Here is a 15,623-nt window from a genome sequence, read left to right as displayed (position 1 = left end):
AAGAACATTGTGAGAGAAGGAATCTTTCTTTTGTTATTTATAACAGTCAGTAATTTGAATTCGGAGACCAACACACCAGCAGTTTCAACGAGTAATGTATTGAAATATACTATATATTCGAACAATATAATTGGCCAATGAATTTTTTGGTGGTAGCTCTCTATAAAGTTATTATGGTGTGTATGTTATTAATTTTGTATGATTAATTTATCATCATCATCATCATCAAATTCCTGCCATGTACCCTCAAGGGGTGTACAGGATATGATAGTACTACATGAAAAAAATTACATCATTATTAATTTCCTATCTACAATTTTCCTCCAAATCAGCCTGTTACTTGTCAACACTCCAACATTATCAGATCTTATACTTCTATCGTCTAAAGCACTTTGTACCGTATCAATCCACCTATATCTTGGTCTTCCTCTGGGTCGTTTTGCTGCCAACCTGGCAGAGAACACTTGTTTTGCTAATCTTTCCTCGCCCATTCTGTTTAAGTGACCATACCACCTGAGATTAGCTCTGCTAACGCATTCCTGGATGCTGACAATGCCAAGTTCTTTCCTAATATCCTTGTTTTTAATATGATACTGCCATTGATGCCATCTGTTCACGCCTATAAGCTTTCTCAGGACTCTCATATCTGTGGTCTCTTGTCTTTGGTCAAGTGTTTTACTTCTGACCCAGCTCTCAGATCCTTAAGTTAAAACTGGTTTGAACACTGTCTTGTATACAGCTAATTTAGTGTTCCGACTAATTTCTCTCTTATTCCATATGAATTTATTCAATTGACTTCCCACCATACTAGCTTTGCTGATTCTGTTGTCTATTTCTATATTTAATTTACCATCTTCACTAAAAATCGTACCTAAATAGCTGAAATGTTTTACTTGTTCCACAGGTTCTCCATTCACAACACAGTTGATATTTTCAATGATTCTGCCTATTTTCATTGTCTTTGTCTTTTTATTGCTGACCTTCATACCATATCTATTACAACAGCTATTCAATTTAGTCAGAGAATCTTGCAGACTTGTAGCAGATTTATTTAGAAGTATAACATCATCTGCATAAAGCAAAGAGCTGACATTAACATCTCCATTTTTGATATGTTTAATACCACTTTCCTTCATAATGTGATCCATATAGATAATGAATAACAGAGGGGATAATGTACATCCTTGTCTCACACCAGATTTAACATTAAACCATTTTCTTGTACTTCCTTCAATTCTAACTGCTGACATACAACTCAAATAAAGACTAAGTATTGCTTGATATAATGCCCCATTGACACCATATAACTGCAGCGTATTGAATAGCTTCTCTCTTGGCACCTTGTCATATTCCTTTTCCAGATCGACAAAACTTAAATACAGATCTTTGTTATATTCCCATGCTTTCTCGACTATTTGTCGTAAAGTGAAGATCTGATCCTGACAGCCTCTATTTGGCCTGAATCCAGCTTGTTCTTCACCAAGCTTTTCTTCCACAATTCTTCTCAACCGTTTCTCAAGTATACTTGCATAGATCTTGCCAGGAACACTCAGTAGGAAATATCTCTGTAATTCTCACATTCAGTTTTATTTCCCTTTTTATATATGGGTACTATGAGAGCTCTACTCCAATCATCGGGAATTCGTCCCTCTGTCCAGGCTTTCTGAACTATGCAGTGCAGCCACTGTAAGACTCTTATACCACCATACTTCAGCATTTCTGGTCGAATATCATCTACTTCTGCTGCCTTTCCACATTTCAAGCCTTTGATGGCTTTTTCTACTTCAAGTATGGATATGTATTCCTGACTGCATGCCTGGTCAATGTTTTTTACCGCTGTGCAATGTTGGAACATGATGTTAGTAATAACCAGTCGATGTCCTGAGCAGAAATCCAACAGATATTTGCCATTATTATTAGCTTTGCTCTTTTCTCCAAATTTTCCCAAAATATTTTTGTATGTCTCACAATCATTTCCTACTCTGCTATTTAGATCCCCAATAAGGACCAACTTTTCCTTTTTCCTTGTGTCAGTTGCTTTTTCTAAAGCCTCAAAAAATTCCTCCACTTCTTTCTTAGTAGAACCTTCTGTGGGACCATAGGCACAAATAAGTCTCATTGTCCAGTTCCCCATTCTCATATTTGCCCACATTACTCTACTTGAGACTGACTGCATTCAAGAAGATTTGCCTCGTATTTTATGTTGAATACTATGGCTACTCCTTCTTTTCCTTGATTGTCATTGCCTGAATATAACATTATGTATTTATTGCTCAGAAAGATCTCACCAGTTTTGGTCTTTTTTGTTTCAGTCACCCCTATTATGTCGATCTGGTACTTATCTAATTCCTCAGCTAGCTCCATTTCTTTGCCATTCAGGCTTCTTACATTGACAGTACTGATCTTTAACTCTGGTGATGTTGAGTTGGGGTTTATTTTCAGATTTGTTCCAGTAGCTGACTTTTCGCTGTTTGCCCTGGTTCCCCGGGGGCCTTGTTTAACCGGGTGACGCCCCAGCTGGCATGAAATTTTGTCATGTTGTACCATTATTCTATATTTTGGTTTAACCAATAAGAATACAATTTGGTCGGCTAAATCCCAAAATGCCAGCCCATCCTCGTCCGTTCAGTATCCAAGTAGATACCCAACAGGGTGCACCACGAGAAGGTGAGGATTGGACATTAGGTCAGAAGCCCTGGTCGGTTCTCCGCATCCCTTTAAAGGCTATGTGGAGTTTTCCTCTCAGTTATATACAGCTTTGACCCTTAAGCACCCCATTATTAATTTATATGTTTAAAAAGTATATTTTATTTATTTGAATGAATCTTTTCTGAAACCAGTTATATTCATATCCTGCTATTTGCTCAGCGATAAAAATTGTTATCATTCAGAAATTATTATTAAGAGAGACCTCTAGGGAGTCAGGGACTCATTGAGGGAGGCCATATACTACACTCATCAGCTATCATATTTATTCTTGAATTCATTCACACTGCTTGCACACATAACATCAAATGGCAATCTATTCCAATCATGCACCACTATGAGAGAAAAATCCCTCCCCTTCATAACACAAGATTCTCCACCCTCCATAGAATGAAAAATTCCATCACCTGAAATCCTGTGTCATCCTCTCAGAAATTTGTAAGTCTCACTCATATCACAACTTTCTCCTTTTTGCTATTGTCAGCAGTCGACAAATTCTCAATGTGTATTCCACAATCCTGATATTGTTTTTAACACTCTCCTTTGCACTTTCTCCACTGTGCCAGAATCACAACAGAAACAGGAGACCTGATATGCACACAGTAGTCCAAATGAGGCATGGTCATGGACTACTGTGTGCATATCTTATCATGGCCTTGTAAAGAGGCATAATGACATCCTTGTCTTTACATGTCAGTTTTTTTTTTTTGAGCATTGCAATTATCTTTTGAGTTGTATTTACAATCTTTGCTACATGGTCCCTGAACTTCGACTTCTTATCTATTAACACTCCAAGATCCCTAGCCTGATCAGTTTCTTCTAGCATAATCATACCAATATAATATAACATAGGATATCTAATCCCGCTGAAGTTCATGACTTTACGTTTACTGACATTGAACTGGCATCCATTTTCCCATGTCCACAATTCCAGCCTATTCTGCAAGTACTGCATATCAGCAGCATTCCTGATTTCCCTACCTATCTTTGCATCATCAGTAAACAGCTATATGTTGCTTGTCAAACCCTTTCGCAATATCATTAATGTCTAGATTGAATAACAGCACCAAGTGTGGTACACCACTGGTTACCTTAAATCTTGCAGACTCACATCCCCTATATATTTTTGATGTCACTCAGCCACCTCTTATCCATGCTAATATTTATAATCCAAATCCATATTCCCCAATTTATGTAACAGTCTTCTGATCTGCAGGTTGTTTCCCTTACAATCAGTATCAAAGGTTAATAATTAAATGAAAACTCCTATAACAAAAAAAAAGTAATAACTAATGTGCTCTTTTGTGAATACTGGTATAATGAAAGGATGCACTGTAGCAAACTACAGAAAAGTCCTGACCTAAGTCCCATAAAACTAATGCCATTTTAAGCTTACTATTACAAACAGTAAAAGTTGAAAACCTTCACTATAGTGAACTGAATTTTCTAGTATGTGACAGCACAATCAGGAGACAAATGAAATGGGAAATAGAATAAAAGAAAATCACTGGAAATATACAGAAAAAGTTGCAAAAAGAAAAGCTTGGAAAATAAAAGGAAAAAAAAATCATGAGAAAATAAAGAAAATTGTAGAATACACAATGAAGGAAATGGTGGATAATCGTATATTGAGGACAGAATATAAAGGATTTGCTGGTAACCCTATATAAAGCATACACAAAATGACAATATGAAAAAGTGCAGATGCAAACAATAATAGGAGACATACTAGAAGAGCATAAAATTATAAAAAATCTAGAATTAACATTTAAATTAATAATAAACTATGTCTCTGATCCTTAGGAGTTTGTTATGGTGATCATTTAATGTATAGCTCTTCTAAAGACCAGCTATATTCCTATGATTTTCCTGGTGTCTACCAAGTACTTTAAAACTGTAATCTGGCTTAATGTGTCCAGACAAGTGGGAAAGCAGTCACATCTGAATCTCAACTCAAATTCTATGTCCAGTACTACTACTGGACATAGAATTTGTGTTGAGGTTCTACATAATAATAGTACCTACATGCACATATCTTTACTTGTATATTGTTTTCTGATGACAGTTTAACTTAGGCAAAATATAGGAAATAATTATTTTGGCTATATTTAATTTAGTTATTTTAATCATATTATCTTCATTGTTATTTCATTACTAAAATTCCCATTAACAGGAAATAATAATAAAAAAAAAGTTAACAGTACCAGATTGTTTTTTAAGGTGTGGATTGTTTCTTCTAGAAACTTTGCTAGTGAAATACTATTTCAGAGCTTTCCTGCTTTTGAGAATATACTACAATTTTAAGATAGTAATAATTTTATATTTAAATTTCATGTAAAGAATAAAGAATGTTTAATTTTTTTTTGTGTATTGGAGGTGAGTGCTAAAATGATCATTTAGTTTTTTTTTTTTGTTTTGCTAATTATTTTGATTAATAACAATCTTTTGTCATGTGCTGTAACATAACAAAATAATACAAAAAATAATTAATAGGGTGGTGTTTCACATTGGTAGCAAAAATCATTTACCCTCTAAAGACTCACAAACATCCATGATGACACACACACACACACACACACACACTGGGATTTGAACTCATGTCTTGTTGATTGGAAAATGGAGAGAACTAAGCTAGCAAGCTAGTTTTCAAAATTTGATACCAAGTACGTGGAAGTTCATTTTGCACTTGGTTAGACTATAATAAATTTCGTTTAATCCTTTATCCAAGTGTAAGCAAACAAAGTTTACACCTGAAAATATCTTCAGGACTGAGGTAGTGCAACCCTTTGGCAACTCGCAGCAAAGGTGAACCAAGCTCTCATCACTCCTTGTCTCAGTATCTCCCATAATGCAAAGCACATCTCCTTGCAGACATGTATAATGCTATGCATTAAGGTAAAAGCAACTACCCATACCGGTTTCGACCTTTCTTGCGGTCTCGTCAGTGGGAGGCAGACCCAGAGGTGGTGATGCTAAGGCAGAAGCAATAGGAGAGGTCATATTTACCTATAAGAGTTTCCAACAGGTGTACCACCTTATTATTAAATTACTCTGGATTTAGAGAAAGATGTTGGAAGTTTATTTTGCACTTGGTTAGACTATAATAAATTTAGTTTAATCCTTTATCCTAGTATAAGCAAACAAAGTTTACGCCTGAAAATATCTTCAGGACTGAGGTAAGGTAGCGATTTCTTTAATAATAAGGTGGTGCACCTGTTGGAAACGCGTATAGGCAAATATGACCTCTCCTATTGTTTCTGCCTTAGTATCACCACTTCTGGGTCTGCCTCTCACTGATGAGACCTTAATAAAGGTCGAAACCGGTATGGATAGTGGCCTTTACCTTAATGCATAGCATTATACGTGTCTGCAAGGAGATATGCTTTGCATTATGGGAGATACCGAGACAAGGAGTAATGAGCTTGGTCCACCTTTGCTGCAAGTTGCCAAAGTATTGCACTACCTTTTGTTTGCTTACGCTTGGATAAAGGATTAAGCTAAATTTATTATAGTCTAACCAAGTGCAAAATAAACTTCCAAAATCTTTCTCTAAATCCAGAGTAAATTAATAAGGTGGTGCACCTGTTGGAAACTCGTATAGATAAATATGACCTCTCCTATTGCTTCTTCCTTCGTATCACCATTTCTGGGTCTACCTCCCACTGACGAGGTCAAACCGGTATGGGTAGTATTTATTATAGCCTTTACCTTAATGCATAGCATTATACATGTCTGCAAGGAGATGTGCTTTGCATTATGGGAGATACTGAGACAAGGAGTGATGAGAGCTTGGCCCACCTTTGCTGCGAGTTGCCAAAGTGTTGCACTACCTTAACTCAGTCCTGAAGATATTTTCAGGTGCAAAACTTTGTTTGCTTACATTTGGATAAAGGATTAAACTAAATTTATCATAATACCAAGTACTCTTATTCTATATATTTTCTTTTTTCAGATATGACAGCTGTATGCATATTGGAAGGTTTCAGAAACCAAAATTCTCTTCAGATGACAGACAGAGTTTTAAAAAAACTTAGTAAGACAAAAGCAAAAGAGACATTTAAAGTAAGTGATTTCATGTTTAGAAGTTGTTTTGCTATTTCATATATTTTCATACCAAAATATGAGATCATTATACACATATTTAGACTTACATATTAGTTATACAGTAATAAAAAAACCTTTTTATTACTAAGCACATTTTGGAAAATTATGGAGACAACTACCGTGTTTGAGTAAAACTTTAGTTTAATATAAACTAAGATCCACTTTCGATGTTTCGACCTTTATATCAAGGTCATCTTCTGGAACATATGCACTATATACAGAAAACAAGCTACACTACAATCTACACGGTTTGTTAAAGTTGCTGACCAACTGTTACAACAATTATTGGCCTGACCTCTGGCGGAAAGAAAAAGAAAAATATACATCAATGCTAGAGTCCTATTAGTAATATATTATCTACTGGTTGTAAAATTACATTGGGAGTAATTTTACAACCAGTTACTCCAAATGTAATTTTACAATCAGTAGATAATAAATTACTAATAGGACTCTAGTGTTGATGTATATTTTTATTTTTATTTTTTATTTTTTTCCACCAGAGGTCAGGCCAATAATTGTTCTAACTGTTGGTCAGCAACTTTAACAAACCATGTAGATTGTAGTGTTCCTTGTTTTCTGTATATGCTCCAGAAGATGACCTTGATATAAATGTCGAAAGCGGATCTTAGTTTATATTAAACTAAAGTTTTACTCAAACACGGTAGTTGTCTCCATAATTTTCCAAAATGTATTCGGATCACCGTGTAAGCCTAAAAGAAAGGATTTATTACTAAACCTTTCATCAATCTCTTTAATGAATTCATTGAGTACTATCAATAAAAATTTCGAGTTATACATGATCTAGCTTTATGAAATTCATCGTTAGCAGAATCACACTCGTCAAAATAAGTTACATTTAATTAATCAGTTTAAATTATAGTCAAGTATTTTGATGGCAAACGCAAAGATTCCAAAATTCTCTACTGAAGAAAGACACCTTGTATGAAAGGAACTTTGGAAAATAAAATAACTGCAAATCTGTTATCTGTATCAAAAAAAACCCCTGCAATTTTAGCTACTGGTTTTCTCTAGATGTCATTATATGAAATAAATATGCCCACCTTTTCGTCCTTTATCTCATGAAAAATTACAACTGTGTTTCTCTTCCTCTGTATGAAAGACTTATTAGAAAAGGAATAACTATTAGTAACTAAAACTGCATATATTCTCCAGTAGATGCTATCATAGTTACTGTTGTAACATTTAACAATTGACAACTTTTAAATGTTTCACTTTCTGTACGAAAGAGCTCAAAGAGAATTATCCATTATCAGGTTCCAAAATGTGTGATTTTTTCAATAGCTGTTATCCTAGTCACCATGTTCTTATCCTCACACACGGTCCAAGATCAAATCTCATTTTGAGTTTCCATTTTATTGTGAAGTAAGAGCAGTGAACCTCCATTACATGTTATCTTCACTGTGTTTTACTTGAAAAGAGTAAGACTCTCAAACTTCGAGCAAAAGAAGTAAGTTTTTCCTTTTATCATCATCAAATTCCTGCCATGTACCCTCAAGGGGTGTACAGGATATGACAGTACTACATGAAAAAACTACATCATTACTAACTTCCTATCTACAATTTTCCTCCAAATCAGTCTGTTACTTGTCAAGACTCCAACATTATCAGATCTTATATTTCTATCGTCTAAGGCACTTTGTACCGTATCAATCCACCTATATCTTGGTCTTCCTCTGGGTCGTTTTCCTGCCAACCTGGCAGAGAACACTTGTTTTGCTAATCTTTCCTCTCCCATTCTATTTAAGTGACCATACCACCTGAGATTAGCTCTGCTAACGCATTCCTGGATGCTGACAATGTCAAGTTCTTTCCTAATATCCTCATTTTTAACATGATATTGCCATTGATGCCATCTGTTCACGCCTCTAATCTTTCTCAGGACTCTCATATCTGCGGCCTCTAGGCTTTGGTCAAGTGTTTTACTTCTGACCCAGCTCTCAGATCCATAAGTTAAAATTGGTTTGAACACAGTCTTGTATACAGCTAATTTAGTGTTCCGACTAATTTCTTTCTTATTCCATATGAATTTATTCAATTGACTTCCCACGATACCAGCTTTGCTGATTCTGTTGTCTATTTCTATATTTAGTTTACCATCTTCAGTAAAAATTGTGCCTAAGTAGCTGAAATGTTTTACTTGTTGCACAGGTTCTCCATTCACAACACAGTTGACATTTTCAATGATTCTGCCTATTTTCATTGTCTTTGTCTTTTTATTGTTGACCTTCATACCATATCTATTACAACAGCTATTCAATTTAGTCAGAGAATCTTGCAGACTTGTAGCGGATTTATTTAGAAGTATAACATCTTCTGCATAAAGCAAAGAGCTGGTATTAACATTTCCAATTTTGATATCATGTTTAATACCACTTTCCTTCATAATGTGATCCATATAGATAATGAATAACAGAGGGGATAATGTACATCCTTGTCTCACACCAGATTTAACATAAAACCATCTTCCTGTACTTTCTTCAATTCTAACTGCTGACTCACAACTCAAATAAGACTAAGTATTGCTTGATATAATGCCCCATTGACACCATATAACTGCAGCGTATTGAATAGCTTCTCTCTTGGCACCTTGTCATATGCCTTTTCCAAATCGACAAAACTTAAATACAGATCTTTGTTATATTCCCATGCTTTCTCGACTATTTGTCGTAAAGTGAAGATCTGATCCTGACAGCCTCTATTTGGCCTGAATCCAGCTTGTTCTTCACCAAGCTTTTCTTCCACAATTCTTCTCAACCGTTTCTCAAGTATACTTGTATAGATCTTGCCAGGAACACTCAGTAGGGAAATACCTCTGTAATTCTCACATTCAGTTTTATTTCCCTTTTTATATATGGGTACTATGAGAGCTCTACTCCAATCATCGGGAATTCGTCCCTCTGTCCAGGCTTTCTGAACTATGCAGTGCAGCCACTGTAAGACTCTTATACCACCATACTTCAGCATTTCTGTTCGAATATCATCTACTTCTGCTGCCTTTCCACATTTCAAGCCTTTGATGGCTTTTTCTACTTCAAGTATGGATATGTATTCCTGACTGCATGCCTGGTCAGTGTTTTTTACCACTGTGCTGTCATCACTGCTTGTTTCATTTAGCAAGTTTTCAAAGTAATTACTCCATACTTCAAGGATATCTTTTTCTCCTGTTTTCATTTCACCTTTATCATCTCTAATTCCTTTTACAGCACTCTTTCCTCCATTCCTAAGCTTCTTCAACAACCTCCAGAATATTTTGCCACCTTCTTGATATTTATTTTCTATATTCTTGCCAAAGTCCTCCCATGACTTTTGTTTAGCTAGTTTTACACACTGTTTAGCTTTCTTACATTTGTCTCTGTATTCTGTAAGAGTAAAAGCTGACTTATTTGCCAGGAACTTTTGATATGCTTTCTTCTTTTCCTTCACTGCCTCTTTAACTTCCTGTGTCCACCAGGGAGTTCTGATTTTTTTATCCTTGCACACAACCTCACCACATGCCTCTCTGGCAGAATCAATCAATGTTTCCTTCAGAGTTTGCCACTGAATCTCCAAGGTTTGATTCCTGTTCTCAAACTCTTTCATTTTCTTTTTAATAATATTTCTGTATTTTAGTCTACAGTTCACATCTGAGAGCTGCTCAACTTTTATTCGCTTTAAAACTTTCTTGCATGTTATTCTTTTCAATATGAAATTCAATTTTATCCTGCTCAAGACTAAATAGTGATCACTTCCAATTTCAAATCCTCTGTACACTCTGGTGTCCTGCACCAGGGAGAAAACATCACTATCAACAATAACATAGTCAATGAGACTTTTCTTATTCCTAGCCTCTTCTCTCCATGTGAATTTGTGCACATTTTTATGTTGGAACATGGTGTTAGTAATAACCAGTCCATGTCCTGAGCAGAAATCCAACAGATATTTGCCATTATTATTAGCTTTGCTCTTTTCTCCAAATTTTCCCAAAATATTTTTGTATGTCTCACAATCATTTCCTACTCTACTATTTAGATCCCCAACAAGGACCAACTTTTCCTTTTTCATTGTGTCAGTTGCTTTTTCTAAAGCGTCAAAAAATTCCTCCACTTCTACCTTAGTAGAACCTTCTGTGGGACCATAGGCACAAATAAGTCTCATTGTCCAGTTCCCCATTCTCATATTTGCCCACATTACTCTACTTGAGACTGACTGCCATTCAAGAAGATTAGCCTCGTATTTTATGTTGAATACTATGGCTACTCCTTCTTTTCCTTGATTGTCATTGCCTGAATATAACATTTTGTATTTATTGCTCAGAAAGATCTCACCAGTTTTGGTCTTTTTTGTTTCAGTCACCCCTATTATGTCGATCTGGTACTTATCTAATTCCTCAGCTAGCTCCATTTCTTTGCCATTCAGGCTTCTTACGTTGATAGTACCAATCTTTAACTCTGGTGATGTTGAGTTGGGGTTTGTTTTCAGATTTGTTCCAGTAGTCGACTTTTCGCTGTTCGCCTGGTTCCCTGGCGAAAACAACGGGGGCCTTGTTTAACCGGAGCGACGCCCCAGCCGGCATGAAATTTTGTCATGTTGTACCATCATTTTTTATTTTGGTTTAACCAATAAGAATACAATTTGGTCGGCTAAATCCCAAATTGCCAGCCCATCCTCGTTCGTTCAGTATCAAAGTAGATACCCAACAGGGTGCACCACAAGAAGGTGAGGATTGGACATTAGGTCAGAAGCCCTGGTCGGTTCTCCGCATTCCTTTAAAGGCTATGTGAAGGTCTCCTCTCAGTTATACAGCTTTGACCCTTAAGCACCCCGTTTTTCCTATTATGAAACATTTAATTTTAAAAGTTAATATTTCAAAATTAAAATTGCAAGATTCATATTTATGATATCTGCTTCTAGCAACATTCTTTCAAAGTCTGTGTTTATATTCATTAAGTTTAAAAATCACTGATGTAATTTCAACAGATGTCTTACAGTATTTTAAAGAAAATATAATTAAAAAAAGTAATCATTAATGACTAAAACTACAAGTTTTCATCATGGTTAGAAAGTAGTCTCAACAAACATATGCTGATGGTGGATATACCAGATGCTGAAGATGAGTATTCCTTATCATTATTTATGCCATCAGTATTAACGTATTCTTCCCATTGATTTTGGTCTGCATCACAAGAAATAGACAGGGAACTGACATATCAGTTCAGATATTTGTAGTCTAGTCTTAAAACTAGACAGGGATGTCTAGCGCAGCCTCAATATCATCTCTGAAATCTTGAACAGAGATACCCACATCAAAATGTGAACTCAGGATATCTTTACTTCTTATTCTGTTGTAAATCATTTGATCAAATATCACCTCCGCTTATTTTCTTTTTGTTCTCCAATGGAAAGTGTCAAATTCAGAATCCTCTGTCCAAGTTTTAATTTTTATTTTACTTGAATCAGTTCCACTCTTTTTTTTTAGAAGGGGGAGATCCTTTACTTAAACCTTCATTGGAAATCAGTTTATCAAGACTAATTCCTGATACTATGGTGGTCCCATCAAAATAATATGCTTTTAAATCTATCAGTATGTGCTATGATCAGCTACTTGCATGTGTAACACTATTTTACATTATTTTACACTATTTTACACTATTTTACATTACATGTGTAATGCTATTTTATGCATTACAGGTGAATTTACCATCCATTTTATACATCTAGCAGGTGAGGTTTCTTCAATACCCTATATGTTGCTCTTACACCCAACTTACCCTTTTTTTTTTAAATCATCTTTGTCTTTAAATTATTGCAGCATCACTGGATTGTAATTATTTTCCTCTTTTAAACCACCTGTTTTTATCCTTTCTTGATTCTTGATAAAAATTCACTTAAACTTAAGACTTCTGCATTGTAGAATATCTGCTATTTAACAATGTCAAATTTTTTACATTTTTAAATTTAGTGAGTGATTTTTTTTATTAAAAAAAGGTAAAGCTTTAGTTTTATTATATATGTAAACACTGTAAACATCTAACTAAATGTCTAATGCTCTACACTTTATTACTTTTAGTGTTTCTTTGGTAATGTTTTGTATAAAAGAAATCTTTGTATAGCTACAGCATGTCATAAACTATTTGATTACAATATATATTGGTATTAAGAAAGAAAGAAAGAAAAGAAATTCCCTTTAATTCTGGAACTTAAAAAAAAGTTGACTAGGAAGAAATATGGAATTTTTTTCTACAAAATGTAAAAATGACTAAATTTTTATATTGAAGAATTGCAATTTTGTTTACAACAGGTGATTGTTTTGTTTTCACTGCCAAGTTTCTTTACCATGCCAAGCAGTAATGCACTTGTACAAAGATAATGTTCTACCGAATACAAAGCCTGATGTGTAGGAGAGAGAGAGAGAAGAAAAAGAACAGTTTTGATTAGAACAGAATATGTTTTGGAATTTGGAAGTTTTGGAGATTAATATAATGTAAAGGAAAATGTGTTTTATGATATCTAGGATGATATTTAAAGATCTTTTTAAAGGAATGACGTAAAGGAAAGGAAGTTGGAAAAGACAGATGCAAACAGTTTTCCCACATTTATCAACGAATTTTCTTTCAAAGTAAGACAAGTTGAAATCTGGATAAAATTGCTAAGATGGGATTATATAATTCTTTCTCCCTTTCTATGTTGAGCAGTAAATTTGTTCTTGTTAACTGCTTTAAACATAGAAGAAATGATTTTTTGCTCAAGGATAGTGAAGAAGTTTCGAGAAGAAAAAGAGAACTTTAAAATTATCTTTGTGCTGCATTTCCAAAACACATTTAATGCACATATTCCATATTTAAAGGAGACATTAAAGAAGAAAGATACATATTCAAAGTATGTGCCCTCTTATTATTATTATTATTATTATTATTTTATTTGCATGAAAAACAAGTATGATTTGTCTGATTAGATTGCCAAGACCCACCATTGAAAAAGTCCAAAACAGTGCTTATCAAGTTTAAAGCAGTTGACTAATTTTGGTTCATTTATTTTTTACTATTAAATCCTGTGATTGCAAAGAGAGAAAATTTGAAGTTAATTTGGAAGATATTTGTGTTTATTTTTCTGATGTAAAGTTTGTGGGCCCTTTAAGTTTGAGTTTTATTTATAATGCTGAATATATAGTACTTGCAAGTCACAAACATTTTACGCAGTATTACATCTCCATACATACCATAATTAATCTGAAATTTATTTGTAAATAGATATTAGTTTTGAAATTCTCTCACTCAATGTCTTCACTTTTCTTCTAAACTTAATATCATAATAAATACCCTACATATGAATTTGTTTTATTTACTGGATAACACTAATTGATATAGCTTAGTATACAACTGACAGTGTAAAATTTCTTCACTATACCAGAATATCCTAAATTTAAAGAATCAGAATACAGATTACTTGAAAAATTGGTTTTACTTTAATACTGGAATGTATAGTTGAATGTATGGCAATAGAGATCGAGGAAGACAAATATCCCAGACTTTAAACTTATCATGAGCTAAAGTTGAGAGCTTGTTTCAGAGTCTTATTCTTTCATTCCCTGCAGCCATTACAGTGGCATCTACAAGCTTTTGTAAAATTTGGTCCTTTTTCTGTTAACAATATCTTTGGACAACTAAACCTCCATCAGGATAGTTATACTCACCTATAATTTGACCAATAAGGCATTGTGCTAAAGTATTATCTGCTTTTTTGATCTTTAACAAGAAAAGCTGGAGTTTGATCTAGTAGCTGACTCTCATTCATCTTGCTTTGATTAACTTGGTCTTGTTTAACTGGGTGACACTCCAGCAGCATGAAATTCCATCAATGTTGTAGCATCATTTTATTTTGATTTAAGCCAGTGAGAATAGTTTGGTTGGCTAAAGCCAGTGAGAATACAGTTGGCTAAATCCCAAATTGCTAGCCCATCCTCATTCGTTCAGTATCCAGGTAGACATCTACTAGGAGTGCATCAGAAGAAAGGGAGGATTAGTTATTAGGTCAGAAGTTATTAGGCCAGTGAGAATACAGTTGGCTAAATCCCAAATTGCTAGCCCATCCTCATTCGTTCAGTATCCAGGTAGACATCTACTAGGAGTGCATCAGAAGAAAGGGAGGATTAGTTATTAGGTCAGAAGTCCTGGTCAGTTCTGTGCATTTGTTAAAAGGCTACATAGGTCTCACAGCACATTATGAAGGAAAGTGGCATTTAAACCTGATATCACAATTAGAAATGTTAATGTCAGCTCTTTACTTCATGCAAATAATAGTTTAATAACACCTTTACAACTTAACAACTAATAGTTTCAGACAGTTTTAGATATGTTCAGTCGTGTTTGAACCTTGCTCTCGTCTTCATACCACCACCACCACCACTACAGCCCTTGAGAGGTGCCACAGCTACAAGACGTCACTTAACTGGCAACTGCTTAATATACCTGATATCAGAATCAGAGATATCAAAATGGCTTTTTTTTTTCTTTAGTGTATATTTCTAAATAAATTCAACCTAAATTGAATAACTGCTATAATGGATTTGTCATGAAATTCAGCAACAAAAAAGCATATTATGAAAATAGTCTTGGTTAGTTGAGTAGTTAGTGTACCTGCTCTCCAACTAACATGTCGAGGATTTGAATCCATGCTCCAGGCATGGATGTTTGTTATTGTCTTTAGGTGGGAGATGAATTTCATCACCTGGTATAAGACCATCACCCTGGTTATTGGAGGCCTGAAGTGTCTTGAAAAAGTTCCATGTTTATTCTCTAAAGCAGGGTTTCTAGACT

The 15,623-nt window shown here is 34.6% G+C and overlaps 1 protein-coding gene across 1 annotated transcript in view; it reads left to right on the top strand.

Annotated features, from left to right (window-relative positions):
- LOC150100551 (mitochondrial import receptor subunit TOM70-like) overlaps positions 1–15,623 on the top strand; it is a 189,622-nt gene that overhangs the window by 71,228 nt on the left and 102,771 nt on the right. The window contains exon 4 of the mRNA XM_090401832.1: positions 6,659–6,768. Within this exon, the coding sequence (XP_090257958.1) occupies positions 6,659–6,768 (110 nt within the window). The remainder of the gene's footprint in view (positions 1–6,658; positions 6,769–15,623) is intronic.

Source organism: Typopeltis vanoorti, chromosome 12, assembly GCF_054136105.1.
Source record: "Typopeltis vanoorti isolate ZY-2024b chromosome 12, IOZ_Tvanoo_1.0, whole genome shotgun sequence".
NCBI lineage: Eukaryota > Metazoa > Arthropoda > Arachnida > Uropygi > Thelyphonidae > Typopeltis > Typopeltis vanoorti.
The sequence above is the reverse complement of the archived record's forward strand: the minus strand, read 5'-3'. Positions and strand labels throughout refer to the sequence as shown.